Below are 22,106 nucleotides of genomic sequence, written 5' to 3' on the forward strand. Positions count from 1 at the left end.
ATAAACTATAATACAAAAATTACAATTAAAATTCTCAACAACAAAAACAATTGGTGAAAATATAATTAATATGTAAACAACTTAACAACCCCCAAAATGTCTAAGTCACGTGACGTGACAGCGCAACACCGAAACATAACGTTGGGGGAGAGGGAGCAAAGTGTGCCTGCTCTCCGCTGACACAGCGACCTGGCTGTTTCGTCTTTGCACAGCGTTGTAAACAAGCAGAACTCAAAGTAAAGGATCAATCTCACCAGGCTAGTATCGATCCGATACCGATGCCGACTTGGTATCGACACTATTGATATTTGCTTCGATGTTTGCCAAAACTCATCAGAACTTTTTAGATAACATTTGTTACTTTTCAAATTCTATATGTATTAAGTTATGCAGGCTTGTTTGCACAACAAGGCTAAATAATTAAACTTTTCTGAATCGAAATAGTCTACAGTCGTCATTTCAGTTGTTTCTGTGATTCACTGAAACATAATTACAAGCACTTCATACGTTTCAAAGGCTTTTATCGACAATTACATGACATGTATGCCAAGAGTCAGTATTTTCCGTGTTGGCCCTTCTTTTTCAGGACCTCTACAATTCGACTGGGCATGCTCTCAATCACTTCTGGGCCAAATCCTGACTGATAGCAACCCATTCTGCCATAATCACTTCTTGGAGTTTGTCAGAATTTATGGGTTTTTGTTTGTCCACCCGCCTCTTGAGGATTGACCGCAAGTTCTCAATGGGATTAACATCTGGGAGTTTCCAGGCCATGGACCCAAAATTTCAACGTTTTGTTCCCCGAGCTACTTAGTTATCACTTTTGCCTTATGGCACGGTGCTCCATCGTGCTGGAAAATCTGTGTCTTACCTCTTACTTTTATTTTTATTTAATTACATCTCTAAAGAGATCTCTGAGCATGAAAAATCTGTAAATCACATTATCATGTTATGTTTATACCTTTTAAGAAGTTGTTGTTGTTGTTTTTTTTTAGCTTTTTTTATTTTATTTTATTTTTAGCATTTTTTAAATGTTAACAGCAATTATATGGAGTACATTTTAGGGTCTTAATAATTCTTGACCATGAAATGCACCCACTTTAAGAGGTTTGGCAAGAAGAGGATAAAGGACACCACCTTACTCACAGTCCATGTCTCTAACCCAGTTAGCGCTCTCTCTTACACATGCGCGCGCGCGCATGCACCTGTTCCTGGTAAAGGGGAGTAAAGTTCAGGCTGGTCAAGAGGACAGAGAAATGCCCCGGAGGAAGACGGAGGAGCTGGACGGCACGACCACGGTGAGGGCTTGATGAGTCACCCCTGAAAGGCTATTTATAGAAAACATATGCATGTGTTGCGGTTGTTCTTGCTCCAGACTCTGTGATTATAAAGGTTTAGGCCAAATGTATGTGGACAGATGAGCACTTATAATTTGCACCGATGTTTTTTTGAAATTCTATACGTGAAAAGTGAGCGCGAGAGCCCTCGGTGCGCCTGCTCGCTGCTGAAGTCAAAGTAAACTTTATTGTCATCTCCGCTACATACAGTCCAGCATATAGTGAGACGAGACGACGAGGCTCCAGTTACAGCAGTGCAAGTAAACAAACAATAAATATACACTTTAGGACTCGGGGTAAAGGGATCAATAACAATTTAAAATGTATATTTTATATTTTGTTGATTTAAAGTCTCACACACAACCCGTTTTTAAAGTTTAAAAACAGAGAAAAGAAGAGGAGGAGTGTAGCGACTTCCTCAGTCGCTAGAGGCCGGGGACTGAGCTTGCCTATTTGCCTGACGCGCTGTCAACTTTACGCCATAATGCGAGAGGTGGAATTGCTTGTTTATTAAAGTGCTTGAAAAGTTTACAGAGCAATAAAACATCACAGGCTCTAACGCAACAATGAAGGGGAAACTCGTTGTGCTGCGGTCAACAAAAACTACGGCGACCCAGCCCTCTGTTAAAATCAAACCAGTGAAAGACAAACTGACAACGCCCTCTTAATGTCACCGCTAGCACCCGCGTGACTCCCGTTACACATCACCATAGCAACCAAACAAATGAAAACCCAGTGATCCTTAAAATTCAATACATTTACAGTTTTTTCTGATTGCGTAAGCACATTTTTTGTAACTATTGGCTAATTTTGCAAAACTCTTCACACAAATAAGAAAACCTGTCACCCAATAATCAAAACATTGTAGTTCTCTTGCAAAAGCAAACACAGCTAGATTAACTCTTCACACCTTCGTAAAAATGGTGTTTCCGTATCAAACAGTACACACAGGCCATCATCTACTAAGCACACAATGCGCCAACTGCACACTGATGGTATGAATACAAAACACATCTGGCTTTTGCTTTCTCTGTGCACAAGGTAGGCTATGTCAGTTTGAGCTACTTCTGTCATAGATCCATAAGCATAGAGGGATCCAAACTTCAAGTACTGGTGTTTATTCAAACACATCAAAACAAACACAAGTGTTTATTTCCAAGTATAGGATTATTTGCAATCGCCATAATGACTATATGGGTTACTTGGTCTGCAGTGAACATGCTTCCTCTGCCCCCAGCATCTGGTCATCTAGCAATTCTGTAAAGTAACAACTTCAGTATTTTTACATCAATGGTATTGGTGTGTTTCTCATTGGCATATGGCAGTGCTACAAATCTTTGTGCGAAGTGACTGTACTAACCGATTCCCATTTCAAAATGTCCTTATGGTACTTGGTACAGTGTAGCGGCTCGAGTTAGGCTGGACCCGTTGGCCAGCTACCCTCAGGGTCATTCCACGGTTGATTACATGGTCCACTATTGTAGCTCTGATGTCATCAGCAATTCTATTTCTTACTCTTCTTACCCTTGCTATCCTCCCTCCTCATCTTCCTCTCCCCCCTCCTCGTCTTCCTCTCCCCCCTCCTCGTCTTCCTCTTGCTCCTCCTTGTCCTTGTCGTCCTCTTCATCCTACTTCTTCACCTCCACGTCCTCTTCCTCGGCCTCCTCTACTTCTCACTCTTTCTGCTCCCTCCATTGTACTCCGCACACACAGCTTACCTGTATTATAGTGCTTAGGCTGATTGCAAAGTGGACTAATTATCTAAAAAAGTTTTCACATGTGAAAGTGTGCCAGACAGTTGGCAAATTAGTGTTAATGATAGCCATACATGTGTATACGTTTGCTAGGAGTGTGTTGGAAATTTGGTAATTGAGTGTTGTGCAGTGAATTGTGCCTACCGTTTTGCAAAGTGTGTGTTACAAAATTGCAAACTGAGTGCAAAGCAGTTTTTGTGCTTTTAGTTTTGCAAACTCAGTGAGTGGTTTTGCTATAAGTCTGAATAGTTTTAGAAACTGTGCTACAGGAATCACAGTTAGGGTTTAAGCATTCAGAAAAAACTGTAATTATGGCTCCTACAAGGAGAAACGAGCAAAAGATACAGGTAAGCAGATGTGCGATTGGATAATGGCAGGTCATCCTGAAACAATCAGAATACTTTATTAATCCCTAAGGAAATTATGTGGGTTACAGTTACTCCAAGAAGAAATGGTAAAAATAGCAACAGTAACAGACTAAACTCCTAACAATATATACAATAATATAATATTAATTAGTCAATTTTAATTGTTGATTTGTCCTGTTCTCATTGCATGACGAAGTATGATGTCTGTTTAGTAGCCGTTTGCATACTATGCATACTCTCTCTCTCTTCATATGTATGAGGTGTGTGCGTGTGTGTGTGTGTGTGTGTGTGTGTGTGTGGAGGGGGGGGGGGGGGGGGGGGGGCAGAGGGGGTGTTCGCCCAGGGCGCCCAACAGGCTAGGACCACTGGGTGTGTGTGTCTGTGTGAGTGAAAGACAGAGAGGGAGAGCAAGCGACAGATTTTGTGTTATAAGCTTCATGTTATGGATGCACAGTGTGAGCACTCAGGTCGTATCTGAGCATCGGGCCGTATAGTGTGAGACCCTGCATCGTGACCTATGAACTTCTAAACCCTGCGAGTCAATTGTGCAAAAGCAGAGCAGAAGCTGAATAACGCGACTGAAGAAAAAGAAAACTTGCACAGTGTATGCCCAGCTTAAGACATAAAGACTGGTTGGCAATGTTCTGGAAATGATCAATTGCTAAAAAAAAATGTATTTTCCCATCCGGTTGGTAGGTGGTAGCAGGAGGTAGTAACTATGAAACTGGTTGCAAAAGGAAGTAGTTGCTAGCAATCTCTAGCTGAAATTTGTTGCAACTTGTGCTCTTTGTCAGTTGGAAGTTGCAATAAAAAGGCACAACTTTTACTTGAAAGACAAATGTCCGATAATCGGCAATATTTCAGACAAGGTGGAGTCTTCTATGCAAACTGCAGTAATCTGTTGAGATATTTTTTCCCTAGCATTTAGTGGTTGCCATGGCATTACCAGGCAGTATCTAGGCAAGTGTGATCAGGTGATTAAGGTCCAATTATCTAACTTGATCATATGTATTAAATAAAAATCAAAAACAGAAAAAAAAATCTGTGTGTGGACAGATGACGATGCCATCATCTGAGTCACCCTCCTCATGCTGCGCGCCCTGCATCAGTCTGAAGGACAGATGTCCTCGACCTCAGGGACTCGTCAACCTGCTCATCACTAAAGGTAACAAACACTCATAATGTGAGAATTATCAGCCCAAGGACCAGAAGTGGGTCGAGTATCCAAAAATTGTACATTGTAAAAACATCAACAAAATAAGGCACACCAATTCCAATTTCCAGATTTCAGTTTTTCACAACATAAAACCTTTTTAATCGGTATCTACAGTAAATAATATAAATATATAAACAATGCAAACCACTTCCAGTGACAATGCTGTATACTTTAACGGAATACAGTTACTCATATTTTGTATTTTAAATAACGGCGGTACATGTATTCTGTTACTCCTCAACACTGACTGTGAATATGTGTACTATCAGAGAAATAGAGAAACTATGAAACTTAACGAGTCTAAAAGATTTCCCGTCTGCTTGCAGTCTGTTTGTTTGCTCTGCTGTTCGGAGTCGTCTGGTCCATCACGGGAAAAGAGTGTTTACCTGGAGGGAACCTGTTCGGCATCATCATCCTCTTCATCTGCTCCGTGCTGGGAGGGAAGCTGGTGGGAATGATCCAGCTGCCCACACTGCCCCCCTTTCCTCCGCTACTTGGTACAGCCCAGTAACTTATTGTGTTGTAGTCTCATCCAGATTAATAGAGGTCATGTAAAACGTAATAAATACTTCCTGTGTTAAATATAGAGCTTACAGTGTAGCACATGCAAGTTCCCAGCATTTATACTCGAGCGCTGTTATGTGCTGCAATTGTGCAGCTAGAACACTAGGGGGTGCTGCGATTTCTCTCTTTGAGAATGATCCATTCTCCATCAATCCAACCACTTGCTTTCAGTCAGTGTTTTGCATTATAAATATGTTCTACTTTCAGGGGTGTATGCAATGTTATGTAGCGGCTTTTGTTTGAAAAACACAAACACAAAAGCTGCCACATATTTAGCTTTTTTTGTAGTTTTACTAAAGTTCTTTTGTAGTCCATTTGAAAGTTGTGGTCGGTGGTTGTGAAAGAAAAAGTCAAGTTCGACTTGGCTCCGTTTTCTCACATGGGCCTCTGCTATTCAGTGTTCAATGCTATTTTATTTCCTTATAAGAAGGAAAAGGAGAACAGTCCTCATATGTGACATAAATGGACATTTGAATATTGGAACATCCATGATAAACACCAAAATAATGCATAATAGGAAAGTATAAAGGCAATGTTAATCCACTCTATAATACAGCCTGCATCCCTAACAGTACTTCATGCATACAAACTTTTTCCATTATATTACCTGAAAATCTTCACTGCTTATTATTTCTTCATGTCAGTAAAACTTGAATTGTTGTCCTCTTATCCTATGTACAGTATCTATCAGTAAGTATATGTAGATACTTAGACGTACATTGCGATTTCAAATAAAATACAATTAAATTCCATTTAATTTTAGGGGGATCACACCCTCAGTCACAGGCCATATCACAAAGTGCTACCACACATTATGTTAGTTATGGTCCTTACAACTACAGCATGCCTGTACAAACTTGTGTGTGTGTGCGTGTAGGTATGCTGCTGGCGGGTCTGCTGTTGCGTAATGTTCCTTACATAACAGACGCCATCTTTATTGACACTCACTGGTCTGCAGCTCTGAGGAACATCGCCTTGTCCATCATCCTGACCAGAGCTGGTCTGGGCCTCAACCCTGAGGTGCACGAACAGTCAAATACTGTAGCAGCATACAATTCCTGACATGCTGGTAGTTACACACAGAAAATCAAATGCAGTCTCTTAAATCCTTGTTTGCATGCAGGCTTTAAGTCGACTGAAAGCAGTGTGCGTACGTGTTGCAGTTGGACCCTGTATGGTGGAAGCCTGCATTGGTGCTGTGGTTTCTCACTTCCTGCTGGGTCTGCCATGGGTTTGGGGTTTCATACTGGGGTAATTTGCACACACATACACACACACACACAATGGTCTTAGTCAATACTTTAGTTGACATGTTGGAATCTCTTAAACAGACTTTAAACAGGTGGTTTCTGCATGTTAATTGCAGCTATTTCTTTCTGTATGGCTGATCCAAACTAAGTAAAGTGACACTCACTGTATCTGTGGTGTGTGTGTTTGTGCAGTTTTGTACTGGCTGCCGTTTCTCCAGCAGTTGTTTTTCCTTCAATGCTGCTTCTGCAGAGAGAAGGATATGGAGTGGAGAAGGTAAATTATCACCCGTTACTATCATCACTACATTTGACTGATGAAAGGTTCATCCTGCTAGAAGGGGCAGCGTATGGGTGGAAAAAGAGATGAGCCTGAGATGAGTCTATAGAAATGAGAAAACATGTGTGTAGGCTTATGCAGAGCAAGTATAACCTAAAAATAACAGCCATTACAGCAGTTCTAGAGGACTCTAGAACTGCTGTAATGGCTCTAGCTCCATCAACACATTCTGAGCGATTGCTAAGCTTCCTAATTGTGTCCTAGCCCCTTTACAAGGACCCACAGTGACCTCTAGGAGACCCACTGTGGCCCTTAATACCTTCTACAAAGTTACAAGCTTAAGCAGAATCAGAATACTTTATTGATCCCTTATTGATCACTTATCAATAAGGTATTAGTCACTCATTAGTCACTTATTGATAAATAGCTGGATAAGAAGAAGAGCATGTGCAACAGGTGCAACAGGGGTGTAGCTGTAGCAGCAAACAGTGTGTTAAGTGGATGCGTTGTACAGGGAGATGGCCACAGGCAGGAAAGATTTCCTGTGTCGTTCAGTGGTGCTTTTCGGTAATCTCAGTCTCTCACTGAACGAGCTCCTGTGACTGACCAGCATGTCATGGAGTGGGTGGGAGGTGTTATCCAACATTGTCTTTATCTTGGACAGCATCCGCCTCTCCGACACCACCTTAAGGGAGTCCAGCTCCATCCCCACAACATTGCTGGCCTTACGGATCAGTTTATTAAGTCTGTTGGCATCTGCGACCCTCAGCCTGCTCCCCCAGCATGCAACAGCATAGAGGATCGCACTGGCCACAACAGACTCATAGAAAATCCTCAGCATCCTCTGGCAGATGTTGAAGGACCTCAGTCGCCTCAAAAAATAGAGACGACTCTGGCCCGTCCTGTAAAGTGCTGTGGTGTTTTTAGCCCAGTCCAGTTTATTGTCAGTGTGTACTCCAAGGTATTTATAGTCCTCCACAATGTCAACACTGACCCCCTGGATTGAAACAGGGGTCAAGTGTTTCCTGGTCTTCCTGAAGTCCACGATCAGTTCCTTGGTCTTTGCCACGTTGAGCTGCAGATGATTCTGCTCACACCACGTGACAAAGGAGTCGACCACAGCCCGGTACTCTGTCTCATCATCCCTGCTGATGCGTCCAACCACCGCAGAGTCATCAGAAAACTTCTGAAGATGGCAGGTCTCTGTGCAGTGGCTGAAGTCTGTGGTGTAGAGGGTGAAGAGGAAGGGGGAGAGGACAGTCCCCTGTGGTGCCCCTGTGTTGCTAATCACCTTGTCAGACACACACTGTGGGAGACGTACATGTTGTGGTCTTCCTGTCAGGTAATCAACAATCCAGGACACCAGAGAAGCATCCACCTGCATCGCTGCTAACTTATCACCCAGGAGGGTCGGCCTGATGGTGTTGAAAGCACTGGAAAAGTCAAAAAAACATGACCCTCACAGTGCTCGCCGGCTGGTCCAGATGGGTGTAGACACGATTAAGCAGGTAGATGATGGCGTCCTCAGTTCTGAGACAAGGCTGGTAAGCAAACTGAAGGGGATCCAGATGTGGTCTGACTATGGGTCGGAGCTGGTGCAGGATGAGCCTTTCCAGGGTCTTCATGATGTGGGAGGTCAGTGCCACAGGCCTGTAATCCTGGGGGCCACTGGGACGTGGCGTCTTTGGTACAGGGACGAGGCATGATGTCTTCCACATCACTGGGACCCTCTGCAGACTCAGACTCAGCATGAACAGTTTATGGAAGACTCCACACAGCTGGGGGGCACAGGCCTTGAGGATGCGGAGACTCACTTCGCCTGGTCCACAGACTTGCTTGAGTGGAGTCTCCTCATTTGCATCTGAACCTGGTCTTGAGAGAAAGTGATGGGTGGTGGAGGGGTGTCAGGAGCATCCCTTGAAGCTTTTAATAGGATAGTGATTCAGTAACAATAGCCTTCTAAAGGATTTGTAAACCTTATCAGTTATCCCTCCAAATTAATTCATAAGCTTGTAATACACAAGTACTTTCAGCTACTTAGTAGTAGCTGCTACAGCTACTACTAAAAGTCTTAAAATACTTGAAGTTTATTTAAATCAAAGTGACACTCCTAATCACCCAAAAGAGCTCAAGGCTCCTTCAGGATTGACTAATAGTTAAGCTTCACCAACCCAAGAGCTTCCAAAGGGTCAAGAACATTTAAAGCTCTAATGTCACTGTGTGTTGTTCTTCAGGGAATCCCCACCCTCCTGATTGCCGCTGGAAGCTTTGATGTTATTCTCGCCATAACAGGATTCTCTACATGTTTGGGAATCGCCTTCTCTACAGGTCAAAGAAAGTTTTTCTGTCCTGTGCTTTATGGTTTGTGTTTTTTCTAGTCTACATGGTCTCGTTGTGTTTGTCCTGCAGGTTCTACATGGATGAACATACTGAAAGGTCTGCTGGAGGTGGTGGGAGGCATCGTAGCTGGTATGATCCTGGGCATGTTCTTGTACTGCTTCCCCAGCAATGACCAGGTTTGACATTTTTTTATTAATATGATTTTTCCTTTTTTAATTGTTCATAAAATGTGTCTTTAATATCTTCTGTCTGATCGCAGGAGGATCTGGTATTGAGGAGGACCCTCATGTTGCTGGGTCTGTCCACATTTTCAGTCTTCACCTGTAATGTTATAGGTTTTGCTGGAGCTGGAAGTCTCTGTACACTGGTGCTGGCTTTCCTGGCTGCACTGGGCTGGAAGACTGAAAAGGTATCATATATCAGGATCACTTTAACCTGCCTCCTGCCCCTTGGATTTTGTCATGTTTACCCTAAATCAACATGTCTTTTAATGGCTGGCACCATGGAATGTGGTTAATCCAGGTATCTCTAACTTCGCAATCAGGCACCAGTAGCAGAAATAGTTGGTCGGTCATGGGATGTATTTCAGCCACTTCTCTTTGGTCTGATTGGAGCTGAGATCACGATTAAAGCACTCAGCCCAAGTACTGTGGGTAAGAACATTATATTAACGACATATTTCAGTTAGACTTTGCTCCATTTGTGTCTAGATTTTGTTCTCAGTTACTAGGAGCCCAGTGGGCCCAGTAATCAAAGAGCTTTAACCTGCAGAGCAAAAAATTTCACGGCTTGAGGAAAGTTAAGATACTGGTTTCCTCTTTGTTGTTGTGTCTATGCCCTTAGGTCTGGGTATGGCCTGCATTCTTATTGGTCTGGTGATCCGTCTACTTGTCACCTTCCTGTTGGTTCATTACGGAGGATTCAGCTTAAAAGAGAAGCTCTTCATTTCTGTGGCCTGGCTGCCTAAAGCTACTGTGCAGGTCTGTGAGTGTGTAATCCTGATATTAGACTGCTAGAAGATATTCATTTTTCAAGAATAGTGTGCCCGACTTTATTAAACCAGAACTAGAAGCACCTCAGACTTATCCAGAAACTTCTGCATAAAGCCTCTAAACACTCCTAAAATGCCACTGGTGGTCAAAACAGCTACTAAGATATCATATAGATTTTTCTTTGTAACCACTGAAATCATTAGATTGTAATGGTGTTGATTAGCTACCTACATGGCTCCTGAATTCTCTTTACTGACTTCGAAAACCTAAATTACTACGTTAATCTCATAAACATGTTCTAGTTTTTCATTAGTCATGAAACCCAAGGTCCTATACATCTTCCTCAGTTATGACTAAGAACTAAAAAAGTTCTAAAAAACTCTTCCAAAATTACTAGACAGTCAAGCAATGGAATTGGATTCGCCACTGACGCCAAGTGAACTCCAGGAAGCCCTGATAAGTATGCCCAATAATAAGGCTCCAGGTCCAGACGGCTTCCCTGCAGAATTCTACAAAGAATTCTGGACAATTTTGGCACCAGTATTCCACAGCATGTTGCAGGAAATCGAGGAAAATGGCAGACTACCACCAAATATGAATTCTGCCAACATTAGTCTCCTGCTAAAACCAGGCAAAGACCCTTTATTTCCCTCAAGCTATCGTCCAATTTCTCTTTTAAATGTAGACCTTAAAATAATCTGCAAAGCTCTCTCAAAGAGATTAGAGAAAATGACCCCCCTCTTAATTCATCCTGACCAAACTGGTTTCATAAAGGGTCGGCACTCCTCAACAAACACTCGTAGATTACTTAATTTAATAGACTACTCATACGATAAAAACATCGAAGTCATAATATTATCTCTAGATGCAGAAAAAGCATTTGACAGAGTTAATTGGAAATTTTTATTCGCAACTTTACACAAATTTGGTTTTGGAAACTCTTTCATAAACTGGATAAGAATATTATACAATTCCCCAACGGCTCGTATCAGAACAAATGACCAGACATCCTCCAGCTTCTATCTCCTGAGGGGCACCAGACAGGGATGCCCACTCTCCCCCTCACTTTTTGCAATTTTTATCGAACCTCTAGCAGCAGCATTCAGACAGGCTACAACAATTAAGGGCATAAAATGTAAGAACATAGAACATAAAATCAGTCTCTATGCGGATGATGTGTTGCTTTTTCTGCAAAACACACAAACCAACCTCTCTGAGGTAATTACTTTAATAAACTGGTTTTCAAGAGTTTCAGATTATTCAATTAACTGGCCAAAATCTACAGTTCTCCCCATTAACTGCTCCTTCCATAATTCTTCCTCTGCCCCACTGCAATCCGGAAATATTAAATATTTAGGTATTAATGTCTCTCCTAAGCTTTCAGACTTAACTAAACTAAACCACATCCCACTTCTAAAGAAAGTAGAAGGCGATCTGACTAGATGGAAATCTTTACCCATATCACTCATGGGAAGGGTCGCCACTATAAAAATGATGATCTTGCCAAAAATAAATTACTTATTTTTGATGATCCCTAACAAACCATCACAAGATTGGTTCAGATCTCTGGATTCATATATTTCCAAATTCCTTTGGAAAGATAAACCCCCGCGTATTAGCTTAAAAACGCTACAAAGAACCAAGGATAGAGGAGGATTAGATCTGCCTAATTTTCACCAATACTTCTTAGCCAACAGGCTTCAGTTCATCTCAGAATGGTTAAAACATACCTTCTTAGTTGAGCCCTGGCTAGATGTTGAACAGGCACTATGCAAGGATCTAGAGATTTCAGACCTACCATTTATTAGCTCAAACATCAAAAGACATGAATGCTTTAAAAGTATCAACATCAGCTTTTCTCTAACAGCATGGTGGGAGTTTCTAAAAATAACGGAGTCTTCATTAATCCCATGCAAACGTACACCTATCTGGAATAACCCTGACATATTACAAAACAATAATATGATTAATTTCCCAGAATGGAGTTGTAAAGGAATTAAATACTTAGAACATATATTAGAGGGAACAGAATTTATTCCATTTGACAGACTAGTTGAACAATATGGGATCAACAAGACAAGGTTTTTAGAATATCAACAAATTAAATCCATAGTAAAAAAGAAATTTAACCTCAGTCAAGTTGAATTACAAACACCACTAAGTGCGGCACATTTTCTTACTCTTAAATCCCCCAAATTATTATCTAAAATATACAGAACACTTTCTAAATTAGATGAATCAATATCCCTTCCTACTGCAAAGTGGGAAGCAGATTTATCAGTCAACCTAGACCAAAACTTCTGGTCTCAGATTTGCTTAAAAACTTTTAAATTAATTAAAAATCCCAGTCTGCAATTAATACAATACAAAATACTTCATAGAGTGCACTATACAGGTCATCGGATGTTTAAGATGGGCTTTACATCTTCCAACAACTGCTCACACTGTCAAGGCAATACACCAGACAATTACATCCACGCTCTTTGGTTCTGTCCACCAGTGCAAAAGTTTTGGCGCGAGATATGTGAAGACTTATCAAAATGTCTGAAATGTAACATTCCAACTTCCCCCTTAGTGTGTTTGTTGGGCAGCTTAGATAATGTCACTTCAGAAAAGAATGTAGCCCATATGATCTTCACTGCCCTATGCATAGCCAAGAAAACAGTCCTCATGAACTGGAAAAATAAAAATAATCTTAATTCTAACCAATATAGAAATTATCTATTAGATTACATTAGTCTTGATACAGCCTCTGCCACCACATCAGATCAATTGCTCTGGGCCCCTTTTATCAGCTCCATCACCTAGTGGGGGTGGGGGGTCATAGTTTGGTCCCGCCTTCACTGTTGTGATTGGTGAGGGGGTAGGGACAGGCTTAGGGCGTCGGGGGGTTCCCCGGAGGCATCTTCCTTGGGGGGCTCAACCCGGGGTAGCGGTCACGTCCGGTTGAGGGCTCTGTTGGCTCTCAGGTGACTGTTTCCTCGCGGCTGCGTGCAGCGGGGCTAGGGGAGGGTCTGTGCTGACGGACGTGGGTTACTGACCTGGCAACCTGGCTGCCCCTGGGTGGGTCCGGGATGGGCGTGAGGTTCTGGGGGTGCTCCGTCTCTGGGCGGGGGCCCGGGCCGGGCCTCGGGGGCTCGGGTCCTGGTTGGTGTGTTGCCGGGGTTGTGGGCGGGTGGGTGCATGGGGGCCCGGCCCTGGAGCAGGGTGCCGCCGGTGCATCGAGCCGCCTGGGGGGCTCTTCAACTGGTGGGGGGGATGGTCACATCTGGCAGGAGCTTTCTTCTCTCAGGAACTCTCTGCAGGAGGGGGAGATACAGGAGAGGTGGAGGAAGATCTCAGCCTGGGCGTTTACCGTCTTATGTAGTCTGGAAGATGTGTGGTTGGTGGGGTGGGTGCAGTTTTCTCTGTGGTGGGGTTGGGTGGACTGTCCAGGGCTCTGTGGAGCCGGGGGGCGCTACTGCACTGGGCCCCGGTCTGATGGGCCTGGGCCCCCCTTCCCTGGCGGGTCGCGGAGGGTGGGAGTGCCTACTGGGGTCAGCGGGGGAGCTGGCCCCAGGGAGGGGTTACCTGCCCCTCCCTTCCTTCCCTCCCCATCTCCAGCTGCCTCCCTCTTCCCGCTCCTCCACAACCACCCACACATGCAGGGCCTTGGAGTGGGGGTATGTCACCAGGGTGCAGAGGAGGCTACCCCCCCCCCCCTGTCCCCTTCTGGCTGCCTCTGCCTCAATTTTATCCCACAACTTAGACATTCACATTATTCACACTCTCATTACACATACATATAGGATCTTGGGGGTGGGCACAATCACGGAGTCCAAATCACCATCAGGGTGTATACCTCACCCCTGACGTCGTTGCCCACCTCTCAATTTTAAATACACTTAGTCATTGAGGGCTAGCAGGAGGGACCATGCGCTTACCTGCTGCTCCTTGGCAGGTAGCTCCATGCCCTCCTGGGTTTTAATTGCACCTTAGAACACATATGCATCAACACTACAATGAGCGGGTGGAGGGAGGTTTGGAGTCTTCTCCCACCCCCATTCTCTGCGGCCTGCTGGAGCGGGGGGGCTAGTAGGAGGAGTTGGCCGTCCGACTGCGGTCTGGGGTGTGGGGCCTCCCTGCTGCTGCGGAGTCGGGGTGGTCTGCCTCTCCCCACCGCAGGGAAAAGGGTAACACCACCTGGGTCTGGGTGCAATTCCCCCCTCCAGGGGCAAGGGTACCTAGACCCGGTTTGTAGAGTACGCTTGGGGAGTGTGATTGTGTGTACAGCGTCTCTTTATGTCTGTCTCCACGTTGGTTGAGTGTGGAGTGAGTGCATATGAGAGCATGAGGGTGGGAATGGATGTTTGTGTCTGTGTGTGCCTGTATGTCTGTGTCTATATGTCAGGTTGGGTATCAGACGCCACCTCTCTGGGGACACCTCAGGCCCTCCAAGGTTTGGAGGCCTATCTCCACCCACCACCACTTCCCCTGCCGGTGGCGGACTCCCTCAGGTGTCGGTGTGTTGGTGGTTCTTTGTGTCTGGGGGTGGGCGTCCGGGTACACACCGGCTCACTCCTTGGCGGCCGCTTGTCGGGGCCTGGGGCCTGGGGCTCGCTCGGGCCCCTTTGGAGGTGGGGTGCCCCCGGCCTCTCGGCCTAGGGCTCGGTCACTCAGGCGCAGCTGGGGGCCGGCGGAGCTCACGGGCGCGTCACTGCAACCCCCCCTGGCTTCTGCTCCGCGGCTGCTGAGTGAGCCCTCATCTGGGACTCTCCTCAGCTCTTACTGGAACAGTGGCGCGGCTGCCCCTCTGTTGGTCTTCCATGGTCTCTTGTGTTCTGGGGGCCTCTGGATGTCTGGAGTTTTGATCTCCTCCATACCCGCTTCACACCCTGGAGGATGGGGCTGTGGCCCCCCCACACTCCCTAGCAGATCATTACATGGAGAAACCTTTGGAATGCAAGCATGCTGATCCACACAGGTATGCACACATGGGTATTCACAGACGCGGACTAAAGCTTTCTTGGCTGCTGCCTCAAAGCACACTGTGCGCTGTCTATCTTGCGTGCTGCACAATATCGTTTATTACTTAGTAAATACTGATATCTATGACTAGCTAGTTTATTGTGATGGTGCTTTGTTTTCTCTATTATTATGTTGCTCTTTGTTGTTTGCTGTCTCCTCTGTTTGTTTGTTTGTTTGTTTGTTTGTTTTTTCTCCATACAGGTGACCCAGGAGTTTTTTTTTTTTTTTTTTTGTCTCTCTTCCCCCCCCTTCTCACCGTCTCTTCTCCCCTTGGGTTTTCTTTCTTTCTCTCCCCCTCTCTCTCTCATTCATTCCCCCTGTCCTATTTATTAAAAAAAAAAAAAAAAAAAAAAAAAATGACAAAGGATGAACTGAAGCTCTGCCATCACGTAATGTCGCATACTGCTGTTTCTGATGTCATTTAAAAAAAAAAAAAAAAAAAAAAAAAAAAAAAAAAAAGAACTAAAAAAGTACTGTTGTTTCCATTAAAACCACCTCTATGATTTTAATGATACACTCCTTCATTGTTAATCTGCACTTCTCCTGAGCAGTTATTTATGTCTGTATGTGCTAGGCTGCCATTGGCTCCAAGGCATTGGACATGGCGAGGGAGGAAGGGGACGAGGCCTTAATTAAGTTTGGTTTGGACGTGCTAACATTAGCGGTGTTAGCCATCTTGATCACAGCTCCAGTTGGTGCACTGGGTATCGGACTGGCAGGACCACGTCTCCTGGCCCGGCAGGTCAAAGGTCAGCAGGCATACACATCTACACACTGTGTAGTGGCTTCATAATTTTACTGTTAAATCACTGAATGTCTTTTTTTCCCGACCTCAGCAGAAGAGACGGAAGGTGAAGCTACACCATCTTACCTGTGAGAGTATTACACCATCTTATCCACCTTATACTTCTAATCAAATAATTGTTGAATCATTATATGGCTATAGGCCACATTATGCCTTTGATTAAAGGTTGTGAAATCATTACACTGTTTTATGATGCATTATACTGCTGAGTTATAAGAAATGCTGTTTGTGTAGAATCATGGCCTTCCTTTTCTGATTACAAAGAGAACAGAACATACTGTAGAGTTTTTCTGCCCCATCTCATCAGGAGGAGATAAAACAGGAAGCCAAGGCCGTCACTTAGGCGCTGTAAGATAGAAAGAATGTGAGGGTTTAGGCTTTATGGCCCTGAAGGGAGGGGGAAAAAGCTGTAAGAGTCTGTGTTACTGTTGGACACTTCGAGATGTTGCCAGACACCCTCCTGTGCACATCTTCCGTCTGGACATCGGTAAGGCTCAAAGTGTTGTATGGAATAATGAGAACTGTAAATGGTAAAGGGCCTGTATTTCTGTAGCGCTTTTCTAGTCCCTATGGACCCCAAAGCGCTTTTCGCAACCAGTCATCCACCCATTCACACACTGGTGATGGCAGCTACATTGTAGCCACATCCACCCTGGGGCGCACTGACAGAGGCGAGGCTGCCGGACACTGGCGCCACCGGGCCCTCTGACCACCACCAGTAGGCAACGGGTGAAGTGTCTTGCCCAAGGACACAACGACCAAGACTGTCCAAGCCGGGGCTCGAACCGGCAACTTTCCAATTACAAGGCGAACTCTTGAGCCACGATCGCCAAAGATGAAAGAATTGGGGTATTTAACATACCGCAAGGGGGCCGTTCAAGAAAAAGACCGCTTAAAAAACTCCTTATATACAAACTGTATATACAATATATTGGTATGTCCACACATAATGTAAATGATAATCAGAGTTTAGCTGCAGTTCATTTATATATACTGGCTGTAGGTTTCTCCTATTGTCTCATATACTCAGGTTAGAAACTGTAAATTTGCAAATGTTCATATTTTTATTAGGCTATTATTAATAAAGCAAATGTGTTAAAAGTACTGATATATTCTGTGTTATAACATTTTACACATTTCAGCTATTTTACAATCCTTTGAAATGAACTCTGTTTGTTAAGTGTCACATGTCTGAGCTACACCGGTCTTAGATATACTGGTGGAAACCTCCATATTTGTATGAAAGATGAGGACTCGTCTGCAAGCACTCGTCCACTCCTGGCCAAGTGGCAGTGAAATGTTTTTACAGGTATTGTTACTACGTCAGTGGTTTTGCTCTGCAAGGGCATCACAAACATGTCCTTTGTAGTGTTGTAAACTATGGTGTGTTGATTTTTATGCAGCATTTGTTTTTGTTAATCCAATTATTAATTTTACATTACACTATAATGTTATCAGCTCATTAGCAGTGACAGTATGTGTTTTATAAACCAATTCCTGGTTAGCTAGTGTCAATATAAGCTAACATATATTTGCCACATCAGATTTAATTTTTTTTACTTCAGTTTTTTCTGTTTTTCTGTTTGTCTGTTGAATAAATGAAGTACAGCTGAGGTCATTCATCATATGGGGAGTGGTAGAGTTTAGCTAGCATGCTAGTCTGATGTGTTGTTTTTTTTTTGGTTATTTTGGTGTGGTGGAGTAATGTAGATAGACTTGATGTTGGAAGTCAGGTCTTTAAAATTACACCACATTCAATAACAAAAAACAAAGCAATCATTTCTGATTTCAGATTTGGTTTGTTATAAAAAGGTATTTTTTTTTTACTGTTATATTTGTTTAAAACATGCAAAAAGCAAATAACTAGATACAGATTAAGTAGATTATGGCAGTAACTGATGCTTTTCCTCTCAGAGGCTGGATGTGTGCCTTGGATGTTCTACTGAAAAACCAATGGCAGCACAAACTTGACACTAATCATGGGTCTAAAGATGAAAAACGACATGTACTTGAGTTTGTTACTCAAATCCACCAGCTGCTGCCTGAACACACTGAGATTTAATTATAGAGGACTTTTAAGATCCCCCAAGTCCACCAGTGATAGCAGTATCAATACCTTTTAATGCTGCTTGTTAGTAAAGTGGACGTCAACAGGAAACGAGCAAAAACTGAGCTGCTGTAGGCGTTTCCTCAACTTGACTGGACCAAAGCACTTAAACACCAACCGCTTGATGGAGGCAATGACTGGCAGCTATCAGGTCTTAGAAATAACAGTAGCTTAAGCTAATAGCTAAATCCAAGTGCCAGTATTAATGCAACAAGACTCCCCACCACACCCAGAAGCAAGCAAATAAGTCACTACACTGCTTAATAAACCAATAAAATGGATAGTATAGAGGAGGACGAGAACACCTGTAACTGTTGTAGAGCCTGATTAACACTGCCTGGTTATCTGGCTGAGTGCTGAATGAGCCAGCTGTGCTCTTGGGTGTGCCAGGACAGCCACACAACATCTAAGTGTGTGAAGAGGACTTTTGATTTACATTAAAAAAGTAGAGTCTACTAAATAGATATCGTTTAAAGCACTGCAGCACAGTACCTTTAATACCTACAACATGCTCTAGTTGCTATAATAAAATATCATGGTCCACAACACTGAATGTGTGCTTTAGAGCAGGTAACGCTATAACATTACCTGCTGTTCACCATTCGTGGCCTCCCTGTTTCGTGGATTTTTTGTGTGCAATTTTGCATGGTTTTTTTTAAACAGCGCATAGTGTTCTGCTTCCTCATTGGCTGTAGACCACTGTCAATCAGTCTCGTGCCGTGTCTCCTGTACAGTACAGAATGCATTCAGCTTGTCAAATTCCCATTAATCTTCGATCACTAGCAGTGTGACTCTGAAGTGTTTTACTGTAAGTTTTCTCCCCAACAAACAACAATGTTGACGAAACGTTTTGCAGTCAAAGGAATCTGTGGTAGCACCCAAAAGGCTGAGGAAGATGCTAACCATCGCACAAAAAGTTGGACATCTGGACATGCTAAAGAAAGGTAGAAGTTACTGTATTTTTCAGATTATAAAGCTCGCCGGATTATAAGGCGCATTAAGCGAAACAAAACAGTCAGAGAAGTTAAACTTTACTCAGCTCATTCTTCTTGCTTCCCCTACTTCGTACGATTGATTCAGAAATGTTGCATTCTCTGCCAGCTGGTCTATTCCCATGTCCTGGACCTGAAAACAGGGTTTGATCTTTAGTTTCATTCTATTTCTGGACTTATTTTTCTACGATGGTTTGAACTTTTGAGAGTGTTTAAAAGTAATGAAAATATTCATGCCTGTCTGAGAAAAGTGTATAAAGCATTTAGTGAGGGGTATTACAGCCTTAAAACATCTATAATAATTATAAAATATAAAGCCTGCTACCATCAACACAGGAGCACCTCAGGGATGTGTCCTCTCGCCACTGCTCTACTCCCTCTACACTTCAGACTGTGTGGCCACCCATGGCTCCAACACCATTGTGAAGTTTGCTGACGACACAGTGGTGTTGGGTGCCATCTCCAACAACGATGAGGCGGCCTACATGGATGAAGTGAAGAATCTGGCATCGTGGTGCCAGGACAACCACCTCCAGCTGAACGTCAGCAAGACCAAGGAGCTGGTGGTGGACTTCAGAAGGGGTCAGCACAGAGACTACAAGCCCATTATCATCAATGGAGCTCCAGTGGAGAGGGTGCAGTCCTTCAAGTATCTCGGTGTCCGTATCTCCTCAGACCTGACATGGTCTGCCCACATTCAGGTCCAGACCAAAAAGGCTAGGCAGCGCCTGTATCACCTTCGACAACTGAGGAAGTTCAGGGTCTCTCCAAAGATCCTCAGGATTTTCTATACAGGCGCTGTGGAGAGCATCCTCACACAGAACATCACATCGTGGTTTGGGAACAGCTGTGTGAAGGACCAAAAAGCTCTCCAGAGAGTGATCCGTACAGCAGAACGCTGCTGCAGGATTGCTCTCCCCCCGCTTCAGGACACCTACACCAGGAGATGCTGGACTAGAGCAGTGCAGATACTGAAGGACCCGTCCCATCCTGGCAACAAACTGTTCCAACTTCTGCAATCTGGTAGAAGGTTCCACATCATCTGGGCAAGGACAGAGAGACTCAAGAGGAGCTTCTATCCCCAAGCCATCCGGGCCCTAAACACACACACCCGCCCTCTCACATCATCTATAACTGACTGAGACAGGACTCTCTTCCAGACACTAAACCAAGGCACAATGTACATTTCAAATTCCTTAAATTTTAAATATGTTTATATTGTCTATCCTGTAAAATAGTCAGATGTCTATTCATATTAATGTACAGAATTAACCTGCTTGCTGCTACTACTGCACATTCACCCAATGTACATATTATATATATATATATCAGAATCAGAATCAGAATACTTTATTGATCCCTGGGGGAAATTATTTTTTGTTACAGTGCTCCATTTTAAACCAACATTAAGACAAGACAGACAATACGCTAACTAAGAATAGTACAATATATACATATATATACATACATACATACATAAGTCACTTATAAATAAATAGTTGGAAAAGAAACATGTGTAGCTGTAGCAGCAAACAGTGTGTTAAGTGGATGCGTTGTACAGGGAGATGGCCACAGGCAGGAATGATTTCCTGTGTCGTTCAGTGGTGCTTTTCGGTAATCTCAGTCTCTCACTGAACGAGCTCCTGTGACTGACCAGCATGTCATGGAGTGGGTGGGAGGTGTTATCCAACATTGTCTTTATCTTGGACAGCATCCGCCTCTCCGACACCACCTTGAGGGAGTCCAGCTCCATCCCCACAACATTGCTGGCCTTACGGATCAGTTTATTAAGTCTGTTGGCATCTGCGACCCTCAGCCTGCTCCCCCAGCATGCAACAGCATAGAGGATCGCACTGGCCACAACAGACTCATAGAAAATCCTCAGCATTTTATATATATATATAATGTTCTTCCTCTACCCCCCCCCCCCCCCCCCCCCCCCCCAATTTTTGCACATGTCGAGGAGCGTGTCAGGCTACATTTCCCTGTGTGTTATACTTGTATAACTATGCATGTGACAGATAAAGAACCTTGAACCTTGAATGTATGTATACCACAATACATGTGGTTTAAAAAAGCAAAGATGGTAAAATCCCAGAGCTCAGGCATTCGAAACAAGACCTCACAAACCATTTATTTTGCAAACAGTTCGCACCAATCTCAGCACGTTACCACAGGAACCAAAGACCAGGTACAGTCAAGAACAGAGGTGAGAATATTCACGCACATATTTTAAAATATTTTTTCATATATTCTTTAGGATCTCATGTAATATTGGTACCAAACCATTATCACACAGCTACTGGATTTCAGTGCAGATTATAAACCATCCCACACACATACTTGTAGTCTGTAACCCAACCCTGCCACATGCAGATAAACGCTGTGTGTCTCCAGACTTGCAGTGTTGGTCTTAGTCACTGTCTATTACAACAGTGAACATCCAGGATTTGGGCATTGAAACGGGGGTGGAGTACAAATACCTGGGTGTTCACCTCAATAACAAACTGCATTGGTCCACAAACACAAATGCACTCCACAAAAAGGGTCTAAGCCATCTCCACCTGAGCCTGTACGAGCTCGTTCAGCAGTAAACTTTTACACCCACAGTGTAGGATGGAGCGCTACCGCAGGTCATTCTCATCAGCAGCTGTTAGATTAAAGAACACAGTTTAGTTCTGTACAAACAAATTTCAGTTGCTTAAGTATATAGGACTACTTTGTGTCTATATTCCTCTTGCTATAAGAACTATCTAACATCAAAATGTCTAATTTGTGATAATAAAGGTTTATTCTATCCTATTCTATTCTGAACTATTCTAATAAATATCACTTTCAAATATCTCACTCAGATTCACAACCATCCTGAGTTAAACTGAGTTGCATGACAAACACAATGAGACGCGTGTGTTTCCTGTTTCTGCTCGTCACCTCAAACAAAACATCTTCAGTCATAACCACAGTCAGTCAGACAGACACCAGTGGAAAGAAAACCCCCGAAGTGGAACTGTGGTCTTTTATAAATTTTTGCATAAAGGCACCAATATCAGCTTTTGTAGCATTCGCTTTGCAACCATAGTTAATACTTTATGACTGA

General features: G+C 43.5%; 1 protein-coding gene across 1 annotated transcript; it reads left to right on the top strand.

Annotated features, from left to right (window-relative positions):
• The first annotated feature begins 1,177 nt into the window (after positions 1–1,177).
• LOC101478494 (sodium/hydrogen exchanger 9B2) lies at positions 1,178–17,014 on the top strand. The gene is made up of 13 exons (XM_076878765.1): positions 1,178–1,298; positions 4,516–4,624; positions 5,002–5,172; positions 6,117–6,259; positions 6,363–6,490; positions 6,682–6,763; positions 9,001–9,094; positions 9,176–9,282; positions 9,366–9,515; positions 9,651–9,759; positions 9,950–10,086; positions 15,680–15,854; positions 15,942–17,014. The coding sequence occupies exons 1-13, from the start codon at positions 1,200–1,202 to the stop codon at positions 15,980–15,982; spliced, it is 1,545 nt and encodes a 514-aa protein (XP_076734880.1). The 5' UTR covers positions 1,178–1,199; the 3' UTR covers positions 15,983–17,014.
• Positions 17,015–22,106: the final 5,092 nt, after the last annotated feature.

Source organism: Maylandia zebra, linkage group LG3 (assembly GCF_041146795.1).
Source record: "Maylandia zebra isolate NMK-2024a linkage group LG3, Mzebra_GT3a, whole genome shotgun sequence".
NCBI lineage: Eukaryota > Metazoa > Chordata > Actinopteri > Cichliformes > Cichlidae > Maylandia > Maylandia zebra.